The following is a 25,085-nucleotide window of genomic DNA, read 5'->3' as shown; positions in this document are numbered from 1 at the left end:
TCCAGAAGGTAGAAATACAAAGATAAGTCAAAAGATATTTTTTTTTTTTTCTTTTTGGGTTAGAACTCTGCTTGTGGAGAGGAGATACTGCCCTTGTGGTGGTAGTAGGAAATTACCTAGTAATTTCCTAAAGTAAGTAGCACTGCCAGCACTGACTGGACAAGCACTCAAGGAAGAGTAATTTAGATACTGTTAATCCAGTCCTGAGTAGGGTATCATCATGACCTTTTAATACCCGTTCAACCCTGTCCCACTGGGAAAGTACTGTCTTTCTCTCCCCCAAAAGCTTCTGAATTATTTCCAGGTAGAAGACCCCATTTAGCTCTATCCCTTGACCACTACATTGCTTTACTAATCCACTTCCCTTGTTTTTTTCTACCTAGGAAAGTATGGCAAGCACATGAAGCTGTCATCCACTACAGGGCAGTCACACAGCAATGAGATCTCGGAGTCAAGCCCACTTTTCTTCACCTGCTTGTTTGGTATCTCTCTGGCTGTCAAGAACAGGTACTTCTTTCCTGCTAAAACCCTACACTTCAATAAAAGTATGTCCCGCCTTTCAGGACAAATATTTTCATGAGTGATCCTAGCCTGCTAGGGAGTTGCTAAATCCGGTAGCCCGACAGAGGCGAGGCCATTGCAGGTCCACAGCGCTGGACCCAGCCTGCAGCAGGCTGAGCATGGATTCCCAGCAGGCTCATGCACGAACACACATGTACAACGTGTGTGTGCACTGAGGGTCCCACTGGCCAACACAGACAGAGACAGAAACACTCAGCTCTCACATGAGCAGCACCAACGGCTCCTCTCTCTGGCAGGTCAGGGTGAAAGTGTGTAAGTGTGAAATATATGAAAAATCCACACTCACAATGCGGATCCCTCCAGTAGCTGGTCCTGAATCGTCACTCTCCCCAGCTGCCTCCTGCCCAGTGCACACACACACACACACACACACATACAAGTGGGTCTTAGTCAACCCCCAGACTCCACAGGCTCTCTGGCGGCTGGCCTGAACCCCCTGGTCCCTCCAGCAGCCATCTCCTCCATGTGCCTCACCCTGGGAGACACACGCTTCACCTACTCACCAGCTAGCCTGGCTGGGTTTTCACTGGCAATCACACATGGACGTAACACACTCACACAGTGTGCACACCCATACTCCCTGCAGCTCTTGGCACCACAGACCCATGGGCCCTCTGACCCATGGTCCCACTCCAGCTGCTGCACTCACACCCCCACACTCACTCGTGCCCACACAAGAGAGACCATCACACAGAAAAAGATTTGAAAATGGAGAGTAAGAAGACAGGACAGACTGCACTGATCAGGCACAGGGCGTACATAGCCAGACAAGCATACAAGTCAGCAGCCTGTTTACATGCAACTAACCTCCTTTATGCTTTTATCCCTCTTTTTTCCACATTTGTTCCTCCCCAACCCACTTTAATGCCTCCTTTTCCCCACTTTTGGTTCCTTCCCTAAACATCCCATAAGAAGTCTTGTGCAAATGCAAGCTGCTCCTCCCCTGCATCCATAGTGTCCCACACCCACAGGCAGTGTTCCCCCTACAGCCCAAAAAGCGGGAGCTGCTCCCCTTGCCGCTGATGGGAGTCACCCCTGGACATGGCCAGCCCCAGGAGGCATTGGGCCGGGCGTTGCTCAGGGTCCTCGCCCAGTTTTGCTCCTCTGCTCCTCTGTTCATGGGGCGGAACATGGTTTTTATCACATATTCTAACATAGTCCATAGGCTGTTCTTGCAGGATGTGGAAGGAGGCAGAACATAGTTCTCACCAGACACAAGATCACACTGAGTCTGAAAAACTCAGCAATATGCAGAAACTGCACCACAATTGTGCTTGTGTTTAGGACAGACCACAAGCCATGTGCAGTGGTGCATTATTAAATATTCACAGCTTTAGTTGGCTTCAGGTGCCTTTTATTCATTCTAACCAAATTGATGCTCACCTTCAGGCTCTACTTTCTTTAGGGACCTTTTTAGTTTAAAGTCAAGTTTGCCATTACAGAATTTTGCTTTTTTGAGTTACCTCTCTTGGGAAAAAAACCCAACAAAAACAAAACCATGCCTACACACAAAAAAACTCAAATCCAAACTTAATTAAACAGAAAAATAAAAAGAAATACACATCGGGAAAAAAATTTATCTTTGCAAAAGGACAAGATAATGTGGACATTTCCTGATTTTAAAATTAAAATATACACTTGGGTAATGACTACACATGAAAACGAAGGGAATAGTTTTCAGTTATGGAAGAGATTCGAAACAGCAGTTAAGAGTGCAATTTTTGCAGAGTTAACCATTATGAGCTAAACTAAAAGTTGGACGAATCATTTTCCAGCCATATAATTCACTAAAGTTTGTTAAATTGTTGTACGCATAACTGAGGTAAGCCAACCATTTAATGAATTATACCCTATGGATATTATTCCCATAGTTTTTACTGTTGTTCAAAGTCCATTTGTTTTTTTGCAAATACTTCTAAAATGATGAGTAGTCTTTACTTAAAAGACTAAAAATACATTCCAGCTATTATTGTATATGAAATCTGACAGCAGTTAAAGTGTTGGTATCTGAACTTATTTGACAGTTTCTTTGAACAACTTTTACTCGTATTCTTTATGGGATTGAATATTTTTAGAGTTGTACAATTTGTTCTATAAGTGAGTCATGTTAAAGGGAAAGTAAGTGTTCTAGATATTAGACAACCCGTCGAGCTAATAGCGATAGCTTTTCTTGCAATTGCTTTTCATTAGAAGCCAAACGTCATGATCAAACTTTCATTGCATATGCATGCAAGGACCGATTCTGAATCCTGTGAGCAAATAAAGCTCAGTAGAAATTTTAGGTGCTCCATTAGAACAAGACCTCAGTGTTTCCCATGCTTGCAATTTTTCCATTACAAATGCATTTTATTTGCAAAAAGTCGGCACCAATTGTAGGCTGAGCAGGTCAGATCTTCACTTACCTGCACAGGCAGTGATACATAAGTGATGCAAGTTTGTCATGGCTGCAGATCTGATATGGAGGTCTCTGCTCAGCACTGCCCTGTATTTTGTGCACACCAGCACTGAGAAGCTGTATGGAGTCACCACGAGGCACCACTTTGGCCTTAGTTCGAAGAGACCTGCAGGAAGCAGTGGCCTGGCCCAATGGAACTGCTTTTCCACTTGTCCGAGCACAACCTCCATGCAGGATTTCCAAACGTAGCAGCCTTTTGTCCTGAATGTCTGGTTGGTGAGTTTAGTGTATCAGATTTGCACAGTCTGTGAATAATTGGCCCACAAATTGTGAATGCAGCAGGAGAGCTTGATTTTTAAATGCTAGGAGGTAGGCAATCAGGTGAGGAGCACGGATACAACTATACTGGTATGGCGTACCACAACGCAGAGTACGTACAGCGTTGAAAAGTGGAACTAAGAACTGTTAAGGCAGAGAACCTATCTGAAGATGTAGAATAGGAAAGCAGCTCAGTGGTCCACCCATCCAGGAGCAGCTGGCACTAAGATAAGTTAGTGCTGAGCAGCTTTCATTCCCGGCATTTATAGTGGACCCGGAATGGTGCCATGGGTTGCTGCGTCCCCACCAAATGTAAAGGGCTCTGCAAAAAGAAGAAATCAGTAGAAACATTTAAGTTAGTTCAGTTAGTGGAATTGTCATTGTGCTTTAATATTAAGATATAAACATATTCTTAGAGCTTCCATCTCCGAGAACCAAAACCAAATACTGAGAGTATTTCTTGGCTTTGCTGAAGCCACTGAGTAGGGCCTTCACAATTACTTTTTATTCCATTCTCTCTGACAGAGGATGACTTACGAGATCTTAAGAAACTCTACGGGTTTTGAATATCTTCACCAGCATAATTGCCTGTGGGTGCAGGCCCAAATTACAATCAACTCCAGTGAGAGCTGGCATGGCAACATACCATCAGTCAGGAAGAGGTAACCTTTCTCCATATTCTGGATGAACTTTCTACCACTCCTTGAGATCAACATGTCATATTCTTCAAGGAGAGCAGAAGAATTAAGGTCTCCAGGCTTCCAACTTCCAGCTTAAAGGGAAAACCTACAAAGCTCAAGCCACTCTAAACTTCTCCCTCTTCTCCTTGGCAGTTTAGTTATAGGGCATGTGTGTCATGTTTAGGTGTGACAGGCAGACATGATGATTTCGCAGCAGTCCATGTTTGTGAGGAACAATGATTTTTCGAAAGTGGAAAGGACACAGTACAAATGGAGAAGGAAAGAGTGGAGAGTGTGCCACTCTCCCTTAATGGTAAAACCTTTCTGTGTCCCAGTTGCTCAAGTCTTACCCTAATCATTTCTCTTCCACCACAGAATGTGTACTAGAAGAGCACTGTGAGTGCTGCATCTCATTTCATATCTTTAAAGTATCGATAATCCAGTTCCATATTCATTGGTTTTGTGAGTGGCAGAAAGTAATTATAAAATTTCTTGTAATGTTTAAGCAAAGATGAGACATAATACTCCTGTAGGTGCTTTCTCGTATAGATAGTGCAGCCATACTAACATTGCTGGAGTTACTCTGGGTTTTCTGAGTTAAAACAAAGATCTAGTTATTCATTCCATGTTTTAGTAACACTCCTCTCAAAATTTTGCTTCATGATACATAAGCACAATTCATAGAATCATAGCATCCTAGCATCCTAGCATCCTAGCATCATAGCATCATAGAATAGTTTGGGTTGGAAGGGACCTTTAAAGGTCATCTAGTCCAATCCCTCTGCAATGAGCAGGGACATCTTCAACTAAATCAGGCTGCTCAGAGCCCCGTCCAATCTGACCTTGAATGTTTTCAGGGATTGGCTTCTACCACCACTCTGGGCAACCTGTTCCAGTGTTTCACCACCCTCAGAATAAAAAATTTCTTCCTTATATCTAATCTAAATCTACCCTCTTTTAGTTTAAAACCATTACCCCTTGTCCTACCCATGTCTTTCCTACGCTGAGGACTCCAGAGCTGGACGCAGTACTCCAGGTGGGGTCTCATCAGACTGGAATAGATGGGGAGAATCACCTCCCTTGACCTGCTGGCCACATTTCTTTTGATGCAGCCCAGGATACGGTTGGCTTTCTGGGCTGTGAGTGCACATTGCTGGCTCATGTCCAGTTTTTCATACACCAGTACCCCCAAGTCCTTCTCCTCAGGGCTGCTCTCAATCCCTTCATCCCCCATCCTGTATCAATACTGGGGGTTTCCCTGGCCCATGTGCAGGACCTTGCACTTGGCCTTTTTGAACCTCATGTGGTTCACATGGGCCGAGTTCTCGAGCTTGTCCAGGTTCCTCTGGATGGGACCTTGTCCCTCAGGAGTGTCAACTGCACCACTCAGCTTGGTGTTGCCTACAAACTTGATGAGAGTGTGCTCAATCGCACTGTCTGTGTCATTGATGAAGATATTAAACAGTACTGGTCCAAATACAAACCCCTGAGGGACACCACTTGTCACCAATCTCCATCTGGATATTGAGCCGTTGACCACTACCCTCTGGATGTGACCATCCAACCAATTCCACATCCACCAAACAGTCCACCCATCAAATCCATATCTCTTCAGTTAGAGAGAAGGATGTTGTGGGGGAGCCCAGTTGTTCAGCTGAGCATGACAAATGAAGGACAGAAATTCGTGTTATGCTATATAAATGCATGGTTCTTTTACCTCCTTTGGTACTGCATCCAAAAGCACAAAATCATATTTGTATAGGAATAGCACAACGAACAACTGGATTTCCATGATAGCAAACCACCTGCAAGAAAAGGGAGGAAAACGTTAGCCATCCAGCCTGACCATCACACGTGTGTTATCATCAGATAAGAAACAGGGTGTCTTTGACACATTTCACATTCCATTCTTTAATTCTGCCTGGAAGTTTATCTTCAGTAGGAAAACATGCTGTGGCTTTGTTCAGATCCTTTACTCAGTGAAGAACACGAATGTAGTGGCTGCCTCTTCTTTCCGGTGAAACGTTAGACTGACAGCATCCCCCTGACACCCTATTTTAAAACAGACCCTTATCATTATGGTTTTTTCCACTGTATAAATATTTGTGTTCTTCTAACGCTTGCTGACTTGAAATAACTTCATAGGAGTGAGAAGACGGTCAAATATAGAAAAGGCTATATGACTAATCATGCTATATAAAGTTATATAATACAGCTGGGAGCCTGATGACATCAGAGTAGCTGTGACAGCGGGAGTTATTGTTTAATGCATTAGCATTAGAATGCAGTACGAGATCCAAGGGCATGATGTTTTTCCTGTAACACTCTCAGAAAGGTCTTCCTTAGTCAGCCCAGAGAAGATTTCAGATAACTGCAGCTGAACTCCTCTAGGCTGTTATTTTTAATGTTGATGTATACAAGAGCTTTCCGCATTCAGGCACTAGCATGTACCTATGGCAGGCCATGGGATTACTCGCTTGCAGAATTTAGACATAAGTCTTAAATACCTAGTTAAAATAGTAATACTACCTTGCTATTCTACACAGTTTATTTTCCGTTATCTGAGAGATGCTGGAAAACTTGGATAAAACAGCTATTGGGGAATTCACTGAGGAGAAGGCTACATGACTGCACATGGCGTCAGCCTGGATTTGGCCTGGCAGGTGTGAAGAGGAAGCTAATAAGCCCCACGAGACCCAAGCTAACTCCTGCAGAGCCATCCAGATCCGCACACTGATGCTCCAGAGTGGGAGGTTGCTTGTTTGTTTTGGCGTAGCTTCATACCCAAATTATCTCTGTGATTTCGTGTTGGAATTACCTTGAGCTAAGGAGCTTTTGGTAACCTTGAACTCAGGGGAGTGCAGTGCAGAGATACTTCAGTGGAAATTAGCTCAGGTCAGGCAGGACTTACTAGCCCAAACTCCATGCCAGCAGCACCATACAAAAGTGGGCTCCTTACAGGCCCTGCACTGGTCGCACAGTGTGGCCCTGGCCCCCTAGTGCTTGAGGTCCTGCCTCTGAGCCATCTTCTCTGGTTTGGCATGGATGTAACATGATGCAACCAAATGCCTCTAGGTTGCCCTGAGAGTGGAAATGCTGCATTGGCAGAGGGCTGTCCTTCAAACACAAGCACAGCCGGCCGCGGGCTGACTGGCTCTGACACCTCTGTACCCATGGCAGGTTCACTGCAGTCTGTCCAAGGGGCAATGGATATGACCCAGAAGTAGCTGCAGCACTTCTCACCGTTAGATCTCAAAGTGCTCTTCCCAACAGGCTGCTGTCGTTATTCTGTTCTGCAAACAGAGATGCTGAGACACAAGGATGATAAGCAACACATGTGTGCGAGGGTGGCCAGAGGGACAACTCAGGAGTGAAAGGCAGGACTGCAAAGTCCCAGTGCATCCCTGTCTCCCACAGCACGTTGTACTGAGCAGAAACCATGAGCTTTCTTGCAGCTAAATGCCCCTTAGTTCCTACCTGTCTTTCGTATCCATGATTGAGTCCTAGAGCAGTTTTCCTGTAAAAACTGAGTCACTGATGCCTTCCTATTTTATTTAGTGACAAGGGGGTTTCACAAAGTTGTGCTTTCTGAAATCCTGCCCCCAATGCACTGCTACATATTGATGGTGTGCTGGAACCCAGGAGCCCAGCTGTGGATTGAGGTCCTGCAGTAAATGGACTCTGAGAATGAAATCATGGCTGTTGTGCTGCAGGGTTTACAATGTCAGCATAAAACAAGAGAACAGACAGACCTTGCAAGATAAGCACAGATGCACAGGCAATAGTCACCTGGTTAGACAAAAGTAGCTTCACTGACATCAAATTTTTCTTCTAGGTAAAAAAGAAGGTGGCTCAGAAATGGCTTTGTGAGAGCTCTTCCCATGTCAGTTTGCAAGAATATTTGACAAGTAAGTTATTTTCTAGCTTTCGGTTTGCTTAAATTAGATTTTAATTTCATGATGAACTTTTGCAATGGAGAAATGAAATGTTTCATACATTTCATTTATAAATGCCAGTACTGAATTGAATGAAAATGCATCTTAAACTTGAAATATCATTGTTTCATTCAGTCATACCACGGAAATACGCAACTTGAGATCTAGATACATCCCTTGATTTCATTTCCTCCCTTGATTTCATTTCCTCCCTTCCAAGACCACCACATTATTATTTCAGATTATTGCTGAAAAACATGAAGGGGTGTGTGTTACCGTGTGGACTGTCAAAGGGTTTGAAAGGACTTTTCGTCTCTCAGCAAGAAAAAGATTTTCCATCTGCTATCTATGCAGAAATGTTGTCATTTTCTTTCTAACCACAAACTTATTTTAAAGATATTTTTGGAGTCGAACGAATGGCCTGAACAAAGAAATAGGTCAGTATATGTAAACGAGCAGCTTTCAGAAACACAGTTTTGCGGCTTGTCCTGTACCTGCGGATGCCTCTTGCAAATTCTGCTGTCAGCCTTGCTGGGAATGCGGCTGTGCTCATATTTAGCTCAGGAATACAGTACAAGTCCCAACCATACAGCAGTGAGTGAGCACTTTCCGTGGCAAGCCTAAACAGTGAATGCAGTCTCATTCATTTTGTTTATGCCTTTAATGCCTTCACAAAGTTTGTCTGACAGTCATGTCCAGCCTGCTATAGGGTGCAGATTCAAGAATCCATACCCTCTGCAACACCCTCTAGATTCCTTGGTCCACATGGGACTCTTGAGTTAAACTGACTAGTTTTAAGGATTCTTGGTTACTTGCTTTTTAGAGGAGACCAGGTTTTGAAGGCAGAGAACTGAGCATAGAGATGTTTGAACACAGAAACGAGGAGCAGCTGGCTCCCTGGGACTTGTTCCAGGAAGAGGGACAGCAGAGAAAACAGCAGAAGGAATGCAGGAAGCACTGAGGCTGGCATTGCTGGAGGAGTGGAGAGAGACAGGATCTGCAATTTAAGCCATCATACAATTACGTGGGCCTTAATGAAAAGACAAGATTTAAACAGAAAGGAGCCAGTAAAGACATCTGAAGATTAGCAAACATGTCAATGGCATCACAGAGGATGGAAAGAGAGTCTCAGACCAGGGAAATGTTCTTTCGGTTAGTTTAGAACTGGTTTATGGCAACCTGAAAGCCTGTGTCTGTAAACTGGCATGTTTGTAAGTGGAACAACGCTCCTTGGATGAAAAGGTGCCTCAGCAGCAGCAGATCTAGGCTGACTTTCCTCCCAGGCGGTATCCCTTGAAACACTAGTCTGAGATTCTGCTTTTATATCATGACTTAACCTGTCTTTTCCAGGAATTAAACCATTTTCAAATCAGTTTAAACAAGGTCCAAATAATACTGAACATTAGGGGACTGACAAAGAGCAAAGCAATGAAAACACTTTATCTCCAAGTGTAAGAGGAGCCCAGTTCAAGAGAGTTGTTCTCTGCAGGGTTTAGGAATAAATAAACCCCAGCTGTTTCACTGACCTTCCTGGACACTGATGCTTCCCTCCTCCGAATGCCACAAAGCTGTCCAAGAAAGCATTCTTCTCTAAATTTGCCTCTTTCCAACGATCCTGTGGGAAGAAACTTTTTTTTTTTTCCAAATCAGCCTTATGTAAACAAAGCTTAACTTTATTTCTCCAGGCTAAAAATTACCTCGGACAGCTAATCCTCAATACAAAGTTGCGCTAATGCCATTTTTCTGCCTTCGACCTGTTAGTGCTAAGGTTGGACTCAGGGAAAGAAATGAGGGTCTCATTTGAAACATACTTAATGCTGGAGAGATTTTCAAAGTCACCCCTAAAGCATTCTTCCCATACCTCCCCATTTTTCTAAATCCTGCATCTTGAGCTATTGAAATGCCTATAAAAATGTGACATTCTCCTTTTAAATATATGCACATTCAAAGCAAATGTACAACCAGTGCCTTCCCTCAGCCGCAAAATGGCACCACGGCACAAAACCAGCTCGTGCACGTCTTGCACACAAACCGTTTCTAAGACGCTGTGCACAGATGAGTGCAAGGCGTGTGAGCTGTCCCACAAGAGAAAGGCAAGGATTGCACAGCCCCATTCTCAGGAGCAAGCCAGTGTGTGAGAAAATGAACTCTTCTCAACAAAAACAGCCTGTCTGTACCCAGAGGGCTCCTTGCTCCATCCTGAGTTGCTTTAAGAGAAAAGGAACAACACAAGGAGCAAAGCAATATAGGCTAAAGTTTGGGTGGGTGACACTGACAGACATAAATCTGTTGAATGCTGGGTGACAAACTATACCAGCCTCCAAAAACTCAGTGCAACTCTACCAAGGCCTTCAAGTAACACCCTGTCAAGTTTATGGTGGCTAACTCCTCTGCCAAACCTGTCTTAGAGAAGGCATAATCTTGTGTGTGTTTGTTTGTTTTGGATTTTTTTTCAGCTTGGGCTGTTCAGAGCTTTCTGAAGAGGAAACCTGTTATCATCAAAATCCAAGAAAAGCGAGAAAAAAGATCTCAGCAGTGATGAAGCGAGGCACTACCGTTTGGAATGGCAATGGCAACATCCAAGGGGTACTCACCAATACCTCATGGAAAAGGTAAGTTTCAAAAACAAAAAAATGTTATCTTGCTTTTTAGGAATAAATTTACTACAGAAATAAGCTGCTGCATCAAGGTTTTTGCTTAGGGTTTCAAACAGGCAGGAATTGTTACAAAGCATTTCAAATTGGTGAAGAGTTTGCCAGAAGGAAAGTTTTGTTTAAGTTACTCCTTGGTGTATTTCTATAAAAAAGACAAACCATTCTGTAGCGGATGGTGCTAAAAAGAGCAGTTACACGCCTGCCCACACGGCCACCTGGAGTGGAACAGTAATCAGGAAACTCTAGATGAGCTACTGAACGATCAGAGCTAATACCTCCCAGAAATCATCTGACTGGAAAGAGCGATGAGCCTGGGTAAATACATGGAGATGAGCTATACAGACAGGTGCCAGGGAGAGGAGTTGGGTTCAACAGTGAAATCAGTGGGGTCTTTGCATGGTGGGCTTTCAATCAAGATCAAAGTGATATAAAGTAGTACCATATTATTTGGAATATATAACTGAACTTTAGAATCTTGCTTATTCCTACAGGCTCCTCCTTTTTGTGCACATCATCTCTGTGTACAACGCCATCGTCCAGACGATGGGGAATACCCAACTTTAAGCCAATTTGTCTATGTGCTTTTGTTGTGAAATAAGTGAAGAGGAGAAAAGACAGCAAAATACGCACCCTAAGAGTGACAACTTACCGGTTTGAACATTTCCGGGTCAGGAAAATATTTTGGATTCCTGTGCAACCAATATGGAGACAACATCAGCATGTCACCTGCAGGGACAGTGAAATTCTGAAAAGGAGAAAAAACTCTAAGAAAAGAGAAAATCACGAGTTCAACTCACAAAACAGTCCCTCCTTAGTACTTCTCTTCCCTCAGCAGAAGGTCCTAACAGAGGACGAGTGAAGATGGTAAAGCCACTGTGGGTATATGACGTGTTTGAAGCTTCTTCTTGCTATTCCCCTATTTTCCATAAGAAAGACCTGGACAGTGGAGAATGTGGAAAGACTAGTTTTGTTCTCATTTGGTTTTTCAGGTATAGAAATAATAGAAACGTTATTTCTACTTTCCCACTTTTTGATGTACCATGTGAACTGGTATTTTTTTCTAAATCTTTTGTTAAGCACTTCCTTCAAAATACAAAGAAATTAATAGAAAGACTTATATGATAATAGACCTTTGTGGGATTGTGCTGGGTTTATGTGGTGGGGTTTTGGTAGCAGGGGAGGGGCTACAGGGATAGCCCCTGTAAGGAGCTGCTAGAAGCGTCTCCAGCTCCATGTCAGACTAGTCTCTGGCCAGGCCGGGCTCACGTCTGACCAGGGCTGAGCCAATCAGCACCTCTCCAAATGCCATATTTAAGAAGGGACAAAGAAACCACGCAGGACCTGCAGTGAAAAGAAGGAAGAGGTGGGGGGCTGGCCCCTCCAACCTCCCGGGCAAGCAGCTTCCCATTCTGGGCCACTGCCGCTGAACTAGAGATGGACATGGTGGTGCAGCTGGGAGAGCTCCTAAGCACCCTGCTCCTGAGGCGCCCACTGAGTGGAGTTCATCCTGCCAGGACTGCTGAGGTTTGTTGGGCCAGTTGGGCCTGGCGTGGCTGCAGCAGAGAGAGAACTGATATCTGAGAGAAACGGCTATGCAGACACCAAGGTCAGTGAAGATGGAGCAGGAGGAGGTGTGCCGGAGCTGAGATTCCCCCGCAGCCCGTGATGAGACAGCAGGCGGCCCCCCTGCAGCCCGTGGAGATTAACGGTGGAGCAGAGATCTACCTGCAGCCGTGGAGGACCCCATGCTGGAGTGGGTGGTTGTGCCCAAAAGAGTTTGTAGAGGACTATCTCCTGTGGGAAAGGACCCCATGCTGCTGCAGATTAACAGTGGGGCAGAGATGCATCTGGAGTCCATGGAGGACCCCACGCTGGAGCGGGTGGTTGCACCCTAAGAAGCCGTGACTCTGTGGGAAAAGCCTATGCTGGAGCAGTCTGATGGGTAAGGACTGGATTCTACAGGAAGGACTCACGTTGGAGAAGTTCCTGGAGCACTGTCTCCCATGGGAAGGGATCCCACATGGGAGCAGAGGAAGAGTGTGAGGAGTCTTCCTCCTGAGGAGGAAGCAGCAGCAAAAACAACATGTGACAAACTGACTGCAATCCCCATTCCCCGTCCCCCTGCGCTGCTGGAGGAGAAGGTAGAGCTGGGAAGAAGGGAGAGGTGGGGGGAAGGTGTTTTTAAGATCCGGCTTTGTTTCTCATTGTCCTCTCTGAATGTGACTGGTAACAAATTGGATTGATTTGTCTCCAAGTCGAGTCTGTTTTGCCCGTGTCTATGGTTGGTGGGTGCTCCCTTCCTGTTCTTATATTGACCCTCAGCCCTTTTGTTACGCTTTTTCTCCTCTTCATCCCACTGCTGAGGGCAGGTACCCGGTCCTGGTGCTTAGTTGCCACCTGGGGCTAAACCACGACAGACACTTTAGTAATTCCTTAAATGGGCGTAAGTGCCAATTCCTTAAGAGAGAGTGTTTTTCTCCCAAACATTTATTTGTTAGACTCCTAAATGCTGGCACATCCCCTCCAAATGGCACTGAAGAGAACAAACAGAAAAGAAGTTTTATCAGTCACTAAATCATGCTGCCTTCTACTGTATTTGTTGCATCTAATCACTATTTCATATACCCTCAGCACGGTATCTCCAGCTCAATTCAATTGAATGTAAATTCAGTTCAAAACTGAAGGTAAGACTATGAGCAAAAGAAGCAAAACCACTTTTAAATTAATGACAATTAAAATAATGATGATGAATAAACCTGTTAAAGAGAAGATACATGTAAGATTGTGGAATATCTCTACTATTTTAATTTTATGTAGATCTATTGGGAGGCTGCTTTCCAAACAAATCATAGAGCATCTTTATAGGGGAAAAAAAAAAAAAGAAACTCACCAGAATTCTGATTGGGTTTACTACTTTTTTGGTGATTGCACCTGGAGACCTCAGCCGTATGGCTTCCAAAGTGCACCACTTAATGAAAGGGAGCTTCTTAAGGTCCTCTTCAGAGACTTCTATTTTATCTTTACCTGTTGTAGCATGAGAAAGAAGGTTCTGTGTAAAAATTAGATTTCATACTTGTTTTGATACGTGTTGACATGTCTTTAGACCTTCTGATAGAATACCTCAAGACTTTAAGACCTTGTTTACACCCAGAAACTTTCTCTATATTACAAAGTAAATAAATGGACCAAAATCAGTACAATTTAAGAAAAGCTGTTGAAGATCATAGAATCATAGAATCATAGAATGGTTAGGGCTGGAAGGGACCTTCAAAGGTCATCTAGTCCAACCCCCCTGCAAGGAACAGGGATATCTCCAACTAGATCAGGTTGCTCAGGGCCTCGTCCAACCTGGCCTTGAACGTCTCCAGGGATGGAGCATCCACCACCTCTCTGGGCAACCTGTTCCAGTGTTCTACAACTCTCATGGTAAAAAATTTTTTCCTAATATCCAATCTGAATCTACCTCCCTCTATTTTAAAACCATTACCCCTTGTCCTATCACAACAGGCCCTCCTGAACAGCCTCTCCCCATCTTTCCTGTAGGCCCCCTTGAGGTACTGGAAGACCGCTATAAGGTCACCCCGGAGCCTCCTCTTCTCCAGGCTGAACAGCCCCAACTCTTTCAGCCTGTCCTCATAGGAAAGGTGCTCCAGCCCTCTTATCATCTTCGTGGCCCTCCACGAAGAGGATAATTTAATAAGGTACCTAAGGTAGGTGTAGATATGACTTTGACCAGAAGAGGCCAAACAGAGGTCATTTTGGAAGTAAAGAGTCCCTGGACTTTGCCAGTACTTTTGTAGGACATTGCATGGAAATCTCAGGGTCTGTAGGCACCAAGACAAAGGGTCATGGCTGAGCTCTCGGGCTATGTTACCACCAGCAAATAAAACAGGACCAGGAGAAAGGCTTAAGCACTGGTTCATGATTATCCTTATTGGTTAATTATTGATGTGGTTGGTTATTATCCTTGATGTGGTTTTGACCCATGTCAACTAAGAGTCTTCCATGAAAATCTAAATGTGGTTCACGGGACTGCATATGTGCATGACTGCTCCTGGTAGGTGACTGTTTTTTGAGGGAAAGAGATTAGTCATGTGGAGTGAATCATGCTGGACAAATTGGCCTCAGATGAGAGAAAAGAGAACAGTTCCTGGCCTGTTTTTCCACAGAATAGCTGTAACTCCAGTGAACATCACACCGTGAAAAGCAGCTGAATTGAAAGACCTCATCTGACTCTATCATAGATGCATGAAAAAAGCACAAGACTGGTTAGTACAAAACTAGGTCTAAACGATAGGTGCAGAGTGAAGAGACAAATACATACAGTTCTTTTTCTACCTTCTTTTGCTCACATCAAAAGGGTTTTGCTTGAAAATAAGTCTTGAGCATATGCTGAGTAAAGAACTCAGCACTGGACTCCATAACATCAGTACTACCCTTAGCAGCAACGTTCATTATTCCTAGCCACTGACCATTGGCCGTGTGCTGGGTCAACACAGAATAAATAATTTCTAGGTTCCAGAAGACATTATTTGATTTATTACCTGCTTTGCCAAAAACAGAAGCCAGGTCTTCCATGATTTTCTTGTAAATGGAAGGATAAGAGAGTATGAAAACAAGAGTCCAGAACGCAATCTAAACAGAAATGAAAGTACTTTAATTCAGGAACAGGGAACAGGATTACAGTATCTTTGTAGCAAATCACAGAGGCAGGTGAAAACCTTTGCACTTTTTTGGATATGCCTGTTGTAGTTGGGATGCACAGGGAGCTATGCTTCCAGGGTAAATCCACATCTAAAGGTTCAGATCCTGGGAGATTAGGTCTAGTCATCTGCTGTGTACTTATCTTCAGTGAACATTACACAGCTTTGGCTTTGAGCTTTGAAACACAGAATCCTTTCTTTAATTTCAAATAACTAGGTGTTAAAATGCATTACTAAATCATTGTGCGTGATTAGATTTAGCTGCATGAATGGAAGAGAAATTAAATAGTAAATTCCTACTAATATTAGCAGAAATTAATTGAAATAATTTGCAGGGCATTGCCACGGTGAGTCACACTAAAATGGGCAGGAAAAGTTTTAATTAACAGCAAAACATGCAGTAGTATATCCCCTTTGGAAATAATTTGCTAACTGATTATGCAATGAAGTTGAAAATCAAGAAATTTAGGAAAGGAGAAAATCCTCTTAAGTAGGATGAAACCAGAAGGACTCGCAGCACTGCGGGAGTCTCTCTCCTCTTGCTGAGCCAGCAGGAGATGCAGTCTGCACGCAGATCTGGTCGTGGGCCATCTGTGCTGCTGAGGGATGAGAACTCCTACAGTTATTTCCCAAATAGCCCCACGTGGATGCAGCCCTCCTTCTGCAAAACAAATCTGGTATCTTAGTTTTCTTGTACAGCACTTGGACTCTGTGGCTTTGCTCCACACGCTGAGGAGGGATAACTGAATTGTTTCAGATAAAAGGGTTTCATGTGCTTGTAAAAAATCCCCTTGGAAGGTGAAAGGCCTTTTTTCATCATTCCAGTCACCAGAACAGTGGTTGTGACTATTCTGAGAAACAACAAAATATCTGTATGTCTATTTACAGCTGAATATTACAGAAGTAAGCAATGAGAGTGTTGTGGAAGGAATGCCAGTTATCTGACAGCAGGCTATGCCTCTCACTTATACCAACACGTGAATCTACAGAAACCCTACTGGAACAGATGAAATTCCTTTAGTGTAAATTGTAGTAATATCCAATCTACAAAAACTGTAGCTATATCCATTAGGAGTACATATAAAAATAACTCACTATCCTTTTTTTTCTGAATCACATCTGTAAAGGACGTAAGTGTGCCGGAAAGAGCTTAGTAGTTGTGGTAAATAAAGGATGGTTTTGCTGTCATGGATTTTTCATCTGAGAAGTTCTTATAAATGTCTTTGGTCAGCCTAAGCTGTGTTAGATACATTGGCCTTGTTAGCATTTATATATCTGTATCATTAATCCACCAAATCCGTTTCTAACACAGACAAAACTTCAGTGGCAGTAGAATCAAACTATTGGTTTCTTCCCCTGAAGCAACACTGGCGTTTGTACAGCAGATCCCCCAAAGCGAAAGAGCCAAATTCACTCCAGGATTTGCACGCAGACGAAGTCACTCTAGATGATGCTTTTGATATTCTTTACAATTGCTAACGCCAGGCTATTTAAAATAGAGTCTCTACTATAATACAGCCACAGTGCTTCAAATAGAGCCAAAAGCTCTTCACAGTTTAAGACTGTAATCTTAATAGCTATGAGACATATGTTCACGAAATGTTATGATAGGGGACATAATAATTTAGGAAAAATACACAAAGAGCTTTTCTTGTCATTGCTTCTGTGACATTGCAGCCTGGGTGTATTTGTAGTGATGCATGTGGGCGTGATAATCCCTTCTTTGGAATACATGCAGCGTGTGTGACCTCTGGTTCAAAGTCTTTGCTTCCCAAATACAGGCTTTTGAATGGACTAGAGAAGGTGTTTCTCTAGCTGGTGTACTTACGGGGACAGCATTGGCTTGGGAAGCCCAGAGCATTAGGAGACCGTAATTGGGGGCCAGATGTTTTCCTTGCAAGTTATCCAGGAGATGCTGCAGTAGTGTCTGTTATAAATAAAAGACAATAATATGTATTTCCAAAAATATATTAAAATCTAGTTTAGGGTAGGTCTCACTAGAATTTAAGGATGTAACAAAAGACTAGTTTATCAAGGAGAAATAATGTTAGTTATGGGTTGTTTGTAGTCACAAAGTAGAGAGATGAAAGCTGTTAAAAGAAAGTGAGGCTCACTCATAGGCAGCCACAAGAAGTCAATGTGCCATGTGAATTCCTACTGAATACTTGCACTGCCCTCCATTTTCTTAAAGTTTTTAGGGGATTTGGTTCCCTCACTCCCCATTGTTGCTTGAATGTGGAAGAAAAAAAAAAAAAATCGATTCTTTTTTAATTCCTGCTCTACTTGTCTACTTTAAAGAACCTGAAAATGGGACTGAACAAGCTGAATGAATGGAAATGAAGAAAAAGTTCTCTCTGTTCCTGCCCAAAAGGTGCTTGTGATGAAGAAATGGTCTGATATATCAGGTCCAGGTGCTTTGTTAGTGACCTAACCCGTGATTTCAACGGCTTGATGTTCTTTGAAACTATAGCAACTGTGTAATGTCCTAGGCTCGGCTTTTGTTTATAGTGTTTCCTTAAATATAGGGCAACCATGCTTTCAAGGCAAAGCTTCCTGTCTACTTTTGAGAGGGGAAAAGGCTGACCTTGAACAAAAAATGACGGCTCTTTTTTCCAAATTCCCGTCCAATCTAAGACATTGAGTTCATGCCTCCTACTTCCTTCACCTTCTTACCTCCCACCGTCCCCTCTCCAGCCCTCTCTTTCTTTCTGGTATTCTAGTTTATTTTATGAAAGAAATTGTGGTATGTAAAGCTTTTAAAGTCTAAATAAAACCTGGTTTGTTTAATGATCTGTTCTATAGTCATTTGGTAGATCAAAATTCCCAGGCCACTCTGCCCTTATGTTTGTCAGTTGTATAGACAGAATTCCTGCCATAACTAAGGAAAATAACCAGGGGGACAACTTATCACAGCTTTGACACAATCAATATTTAGGGTACTTGGCTTCCAATTCAGTAATCTGCTATTTTCTACCAGTCTGGCTGCTGGAGGATCTACTCACTCTACACCAGGGTTTAAAAATAGTACATGTAAGGTTTTGAAATTTCACAGCGCGGTGCCCTCAGAGAAACAACTGAAGAGGTCTTTCTCTCACCTCTTTCAACTGCTCCCTGCAACTGTGGTACCGGAGGATGGTGATGGGTCACAGCTCTGAAACCTTGGCTTAAAATTCCCCAGAGGAAGATGTCAACTCTCAGAATTGCAGGAAATAAACTAAATTGAGGAGTAAGACTCAAAATTATGAGTCCGTCCTAACGTAGGTGACAGCAATACTGGACAATTAAGGTACGGCTATCAAAGCTGACATATTTGGCTTATTTCTTCCAGTACTGAAATAATTCCTGCCCTCCATTCCTTCAGTCAGACTATACAACAAAGTCATCTTATTTCATAGCCTTGGACATTTACCTTGGATGTGGTCTCTGAAGGATTGGTTCTTTCAGCATCTGACACTACTTTCTCAAATAATTTTAGAAGCCATTTTTTGGATTTCGACCAGTTCCTGTAAAGAAAAGCATCAAACAAGAAGCACTTAACTGAGGCAGCACAAATCAACATTTCCTTTTCCGTGAGAAGGACTCCTTGGTTTCTTTACAAAAGCCCCTGGGCAGCAGCCAGTTGATGAATAGTCAAGTGTCAGTCTGACTGACAGTAGGGTTGACTGACGTGAGGAACAGCACGTCTGAGACCTTCACCTTGGCCAGACCTCATCTTGCAGCCAGGACCTGTGACTGCAAGTCTCCTAGATTTTCAAATCTATTCCACTACAAGTTTTCATTGTGGCTTTGGACAATTGCTTAGGTCGGTCCTGGGACCTCCCATGAGAAAATAAAGGCCACATTTTTAGAGCATTCTTAGTTCCTTCTCAAGGCCATTTTGAGGTGCTCAAGATGTTGTCATGGCCCTGAGAGCACTGACAAGCTCCCTTCCTTGGAGTTTGGTTGCCTCTACCTAAGGTCAGCTCTGTGACAGCGCAGCCATGTAACCTGGGACCAGTCTGCTAAGGTGTGGGTAAGAGCAAAGAGATGCATCACTGGGGACCCCCTCAGCTTAGGGGTCGCATTTAGGATCAGACCTTTGCCCTTTGCCCAGTTCTGCTGCTCTCTGACAGGTCCAAGTTGGACCCTGCCCACCTAAGCAAGGTTGTTTCTGCTTTATGCTGCGAAAACACAAGACAAGATCAGAACTTTTTTGAAGACCTAGCTGAAAGCCTGCCTGACCCAAGGACACACCATCGATAGACAGCACATCATCCTCCAGGGAAAATGTCTCTCGTGGTTGATATCCCAGCAAACAAAAAGCCTGTAACAGGTAGACCACGTGCATCATCTCCACTCTATTACCTCAGGAAACACTCGGGCATCTGAGAAGCGTATTCGAAGTCCTCATCGTACTTCTGAAAATGTTCTTCAAACTCCTTGATTTCACTCTGACTTGTCGGGCAGATGCCTTTCCCAAACAAAGTGTTCACCACTGCTGGGTACAGGACACGCCTGCAAGAACAAGATCCCCATGACTTACAGGATGTAGGGAAGCTCTTGCAGCAGTTTTAGGTCAGGACACGGCATGCTGAATTGCCAGCACTACAAGTGTGGGACTCAAGTGTCACGCCAGTATGGAAGAGCTGGCACAAGGTTTGTACCTCACTCACACCCGTATCCCAGATTTTAACCATTTTACATGGACCTCAGGCTAGTCCTCTGCATGTAGCTGAACTTCATCACTTAGTGTTTATCACCTCAGAAGTGGCAGAAAGGCTCTGGGCACTGAGGTCCCCTTCTCCCCATTAACCACCCCCCTTATCTCAGGTCAGCCCATGTGGACCTTCTGAGCACCACACAACTCCTTTTGCAACCAGGCACTCCAAGAAATTCTTCTTCTGCCTGCAGCTTTTCTGGGACTGAACAGTGCTTTTTTTTTGTTTATCTCACTCCTTCCGTATTGGCTCCTCTGTTATCCTGCAAACTCTGAGCTCCTTTCCCAGGCCACTTCACCTGTACTCTTGAGCTCCACGAAACCCCGATGCAGTCTTTCCTGGGTTCCAGCTACTGCTAAATATGTATTTCAAGCAATAGCTCTTTCACTTTCTTGCTTTTCAAAATATCATAAGGAAGCTGGAGCCACCTGCTGGCTCTACGGATTTAATTCTGAGGCAACCAAATCACAGTCATGCAGGGCATTGCATTCCAGTTCTTTTACCCTGCCTTGTCTGGCAAACTCGTAAGAACAGATCACACTCAGCACAGATTTACTGTGGATGTGTCTTACAGATTCTGAGGTTTATCATCTAGCCTAAGACTGGAAGCAAATGTGACTTGGATCTCAGAAGACAGGTGGAGAAAGACTATGGGATGTGGCAGTTTGCATCCCATCGTTGAGACTAGCGGGACTCGGGGCTGGGAGGTTTCAAAGCCCCTTTCCCCCACCTTTTTCCCCAGCTAATCCAAACTGCAGTAATTGAAATGACAGGTGCTCAGAGTTTTAGCTGCAGTAAAAATCTGTATCTTAGATGTGTTATTCAGAAAAAGTCAGCAAAAGACAACCTGGATGCGAAGTCTTAGAAACAGGTCCAAGGCAAAGGCCACTGTAGTCCTGATGGACAGGCAATATACAAGGGTTATCCTAGGCGATCAGGAGGGAAGAGGAGTTAAAAGCTCTGTTGTTGTCACATTAAACTGTCAGTTAAGGGATTTTTTTCACATTGAATAATGAAATTCTGGCAGTGAAGTCAGTTGCAGAAGTCGTCTTTAATTTTGGGCCAGGCTTGGTCCAAAATGTCTAGGAAAAGTTTTCATCCTGCTGAAGATCAAGCATTTTGTCTGTTCATAAGTTCTTTATAAACATGTGAAGCTTTTATCTTGTCTTTTGGGAAACTGGGTTTGTTGGAAGATGCTGTGTTTTCTTTTTCATTCCAAACAGGTAATTCAGATGTTTCTCCTAGCTGGGAGAAACACCTTTAGAGGAAACCCTGTCTGCTCTGTAAGCCACCTGAAACTGTGAAGCAGTGATGAGTATCCTGACGTAGCTTTTCTAAGACCTGTGATCCTAAACTCCACCTGCTTTATGGTAGCATCTCTACTTCCACATAGGATACCCATCCGATAGAGATGTGCTGCAAAACTCCCTTACCTTACCAGGTCATTCAGGTCACCTGTGCCCTCTGCACCCAGGTGTGCCAGGTGCTCATGCAGTTCCTTACACAAAGGGCCTGTGAACATGTGCAGATTAGAAGGACCCATTTTTCCCTTCATCATGCTGTAGAGGTTATTATGGTTCTGATAAAATGATTCTGCAGGGACAGAAACTAAATACAAAAAGAAACAGAAATTATTTGGAAAGTAAATTAAGTAGATTTTCACTGAAAATTTTTGCACATAACTTGTGACTAATTTAAATGTCTTAACCCTAATTTTCCTAGAGTGAAATTCCCAGAAAGCTTCCTTCTAACCCTGTAAAGATATTTGTGAGCCCTCTGCTTCTACCAGTCCACGTAACATCTTCCTGCCTCATGAAGCTTCATTGCCAGAATCAACAATCCAGAGATTTCCCCCCAAGCTTCCATGTGGATGTACAGAGATGTGCATGAGCTCCACAAAACCAACTGAAATGAAAAAGAAATTAATCCAAGAAAAAACAGTTTGGGTCTTCATGCTATAGTACATCCTCTTAGTCACGCCAGGAGAGGCGGAGAGAGCTGGGACTGTTCAGCCTGGAGAAGAGAAGGCTCAGAGGGATCTTACTAGTGTGGATAAATATTGAGTGGTGGGATTAAAGAAGATGAGGCCTGGTTCTTCTCAGGGCAGGAGGCAATGGGCACAAATGGGAATACAGGAGATTCCACTGAGACATAGGAAAGTTTTTATTGTGAGGATGGTCAAACACAGGAACAGGTTGCCCAGAGAGGTCGTGGCGTCTCCAACCTTGGAGATTCTCAAAACCCAACTGGACACAGCCCTGAGCAACCTGCTGTCGCTGACATTGCTCCGAGAAGGGGCTGGCACTAGGTGATCTCCAGCATTGCCTTCCAGCCACAGGGATTCAGGGATTCTGTGATTTAATCTCTCTGCCAACTTGCTTCTCTCTCATTTCGCAGTCCAAAATTGCCAAACTACTCAAAGAACTCCTGTCTGCGATTCCACGTAGACAAAAGCACATGACAGAGCATGCCATTGCAGATGTGACATATATCTCATTTCTTTCTAATGACTGTTGTACTACGGGGTAACAACCAATTATTGCTACAAGCTAATTTTCAGATTTTGTGATAGGACAACATACTATTGCTCCAGTCCTGGTAGATACAGGTGGAGTGCCTAGCTCAGAAAAGGACCCGATCTCAAACTGAGGTTGTTTGATGATAAAAGCAATAACAGTGCTTGGATCAGAAACCTTTGATTCCTCGAGACTGAATATAAATCACTTAGCAGGCTTACAGTGCTAGATCTACATGAGGGAATTTAATTTCCCCTTCATTTTGTAGCATGGTCATGGGTTAAGATTAGCATTTAAGACATGATGAAAAAGCCAAAGGGCTTTGGATTGGGCTTTGGTGTTCCTGGGTAACTAGATTTGATTTCCATTAAAAAAAGAGCTAGGTCTCATTTACCTGCATTCTCAACAGCTGGTTGTACTGCCTGTTCAAAATTTAAGTCTTTAGAATTAAAAAATACTTCAGCTCCTTCTTCCTCAGTCACAAAAGTAAATCGTTTTCCCAGGGCGAATATTGTGAATACAGGCCCATGCTGAAACACAGAAAGATTTCATATTACTGTATTGTTAACACATTTGGAAGGAGCCCCAATAGGACTTCAGTAATGCTGAGAGGTCAGGAGGGAGGACCTGGTCCTTCCTGCTCTCTCTACACCTTGGCTCAGAAGTGCACGAAGATGAACACGAATCAGACCAAAATTTGTAGTCTTAGGGACCAGAAGGGAACATCACAGGGGCCTTCCTGACCTTTAGCAGAGTAGAAGAGATTCCTTCCCTGAGATTAATATTTTCTATTTGAATTACGTTACAGTTCAAACAATACAACCTACCTGGATTTAAAGAACCCAAGTGATGGATTATTTGCTGCATCCCTTGACTGCCACAGCAAAGTACCCACACTGTAAAAATCCATAATTCTACCTATTTCAATCTACTTTTTTTTTAAACAAAAACTCCTCACTCCTGCATCTTCTTAATGTTTGGGGTTTTTTTCTTCCTATTTTAAAGGTTCTGCTAATACCAACAATTTCTTCTTCTACAGGCTTTTAAGGATTAATATCAAAATAGCTAACAAGCTTTGAGCAGAATAGATTGAGTTTCTTGAGACTTATATTCAGGGAAGATTTTTGATGCCATAAAGCATTCTTTCATTTTCCCTTATCTAATAAGACCGCTTAGTGGATGAGGGAAAGGCTGTGGATGTTGTCTACCTAGACGTTAGTAAAGCCTTTGACACCGTTTCCCACAGTGTTCTCCTGCAGAAACTGGCTGCTCATGGTTTGGACAGGCATACACTTTGCTCGGTAAAAAACTGGCTAGACGGCCAGGCCCAAAGAGTTGTGGTGAACAGAGTTCAATCCAGTTGGCAGCCAGTCGCCAGTGGTGTTCTCCAGGGCTCAGTATTTGGGCCAGTTCTGTTTAATATCTTTATCAATGATCTGGACAAGGGGATCGAGTGTACCCTCAGTAAGTTTGCAGACAACACCAAGCTGGGCAGGAGTAATCTGCTTGAGGGTAGAAAGGCTCTACAGAGGGATCTGGACAGGCTGGATCGATGGGCCGAGGTCAATTGTATGAGGTTCAACAAGGCTCAGTGTCAGATCCTGCACTTGGGTCACAAAGATCCCATGCAACGCTACAGGCTTGGGGAAGCATGGCTGGAAAGCTGCCAGGCAGAAAAGGACCTGGGGTGTTGGTTGATAGCTGGCTGAATATGAGCCAGCGGTGTGCCCAGGTGGCCAAGGCGGCCAATAGCATCCTGGCTTGTATCAGAAATTTGGCCAGCAAGACTAGGGAAGTGATTGTCCCTCAGTACTCAGCACTGGTGAAGCCACACCTTGAATACCATGCTCAGTTTTGGGCCCCTCATTACAAGAAAGACATTGAGGAGCTGCAGTGTGTCCAAAGAAGGGCAACAAAGTTGGTGAAGGGTCTGGAGCACAAGACTCAAGAGGAGCAGCTGAGGGAACTGGGGTTGTTTAGCCTGGAGAAAAGGAGGCTGAGGGGAGATTGCTCATTGCTTATTGCTCTCTACAACTACCTGAAACAAGGTTGTAGCGAGGTGGGTGTTGGTCTTTTTTCCCAAGTAACAAGCGATAGGACAAGAGAAAATGGCCTCAAGTTGCACCAGAGGAGGTTTAGATTGGATATTAGGAAAAATTTCTTCACTGAAAGGGTTGTGAAGCATTGGAACAGGCTGCCCAGGGAAGTGGTTGAGTCACCATCCTTGGAGGTATTTAAAACCCATGCAGATGTGGTGGTTAGGGACATGGTTTAGTGGTGGACTTGACGGTGTTAGGTTAATGGTCGAATTAGATGATCTTCAAGGTCTCTTCCAACCTAAATGACTCTATGATTCTAATATCCTAGAGCCCTCTCAAAACTTTCAGTAATAAGTATTCACTTCTGAATTCCTACATTATCGTCGTAGTTTAGCCCAGCCAGCAGCTAAGCAGCCACCTAAGCAGCCACACTGCCGCTTGCTCAATCCTCTCTCAGTGGGATGGGAGGAGAAAATCAGAAAAGGGTAAAACTTGTGGGTTGGGATAAGGACAGTTTAATAGGACAGTACAAAAACATGAGAAGGGATAATAACCACAATAATACT

At 43.6% G+C, this 25,085-nt stretch overlaps 1 protein-coding gene across 1 annotated transcript in view; it reads right to left on the bottom strand.

The window, feature by feature from the left end:
* Positions 1 to 3,545: 3,545 nt before the first annotated feature.
* Positions 3,546 to 25,085, bottom strand: part of CYP39A1 (cytochrome P450 family 39 subfamily A member 1) — a 28,302-nt gene continuing 6,762 nt past the window's right edge. Inside the window, exons 2-12 of the mRNA XM_009985531.2 lie at positions 22,875 to 23,010; positions 21,398 to 21,572; positions 19,612 to 19,761; positions 18,677 to 18,770; positions 17,096 to 17,194; positions 15,109 to 15,199; positions 13,455 to 13,588; positions 11,214 to 11,309; positions 9,437 to 9,525; positions 5,693 to 5,780; positions 3,546 to 3,617 (exon numbers count right to left, since the gene is read on the bottom strand). Of these exons, the coding sequence (XP_009983833.1) occupies positions 3,546 to 3,617; positions 5,693 to 5,780; positions 9,437 to 9,525; positions 11,214 to 11,309; positions 13,455 to 13,588; positions 15,109 to 15,199; positions 17,096 to 17,194; positions 18,677 to 18,770; positions 19,612 to 19,761; positions 21,398 to 21,572; positions 22,875 to 23,010 (1,224 nt within the window). The remainder of the gene's footprint in view (positions 3,618 to 5,692; positions 5,781 to 9,436; positions 9,526 to 11,213; positions 11,310 to 13,454; positions 13,589 to 15,108; positions 15,200 to 17,095; positions 17,195 to 18,676; positions 18,771 to 19,611; positions 19,762 to 21,397; positions 21,573 to 22,874; positions 23,011 to 25,085) is intronic.

This window comes from Tauraco erythrolophus, chromosome 2, assembly GCF_009769465.1.
Source record: "Tauraco erythrolophus isolate bTauEry1 chromosome 2, bTauEry1.pri, whole genome shotgun sequence".
Lineage (NCBI taxonomy): Eukaryota > Metazoa > Chordata > Aves > Musophagiformes > Musophagidae > Tauraco > Tauraco erythrolophus.
The sequence above is the reverse complement of the archived record's forward strand: the minus strand, read 5'-3'. Positions and strand labels throughout refer to the sequence as shown.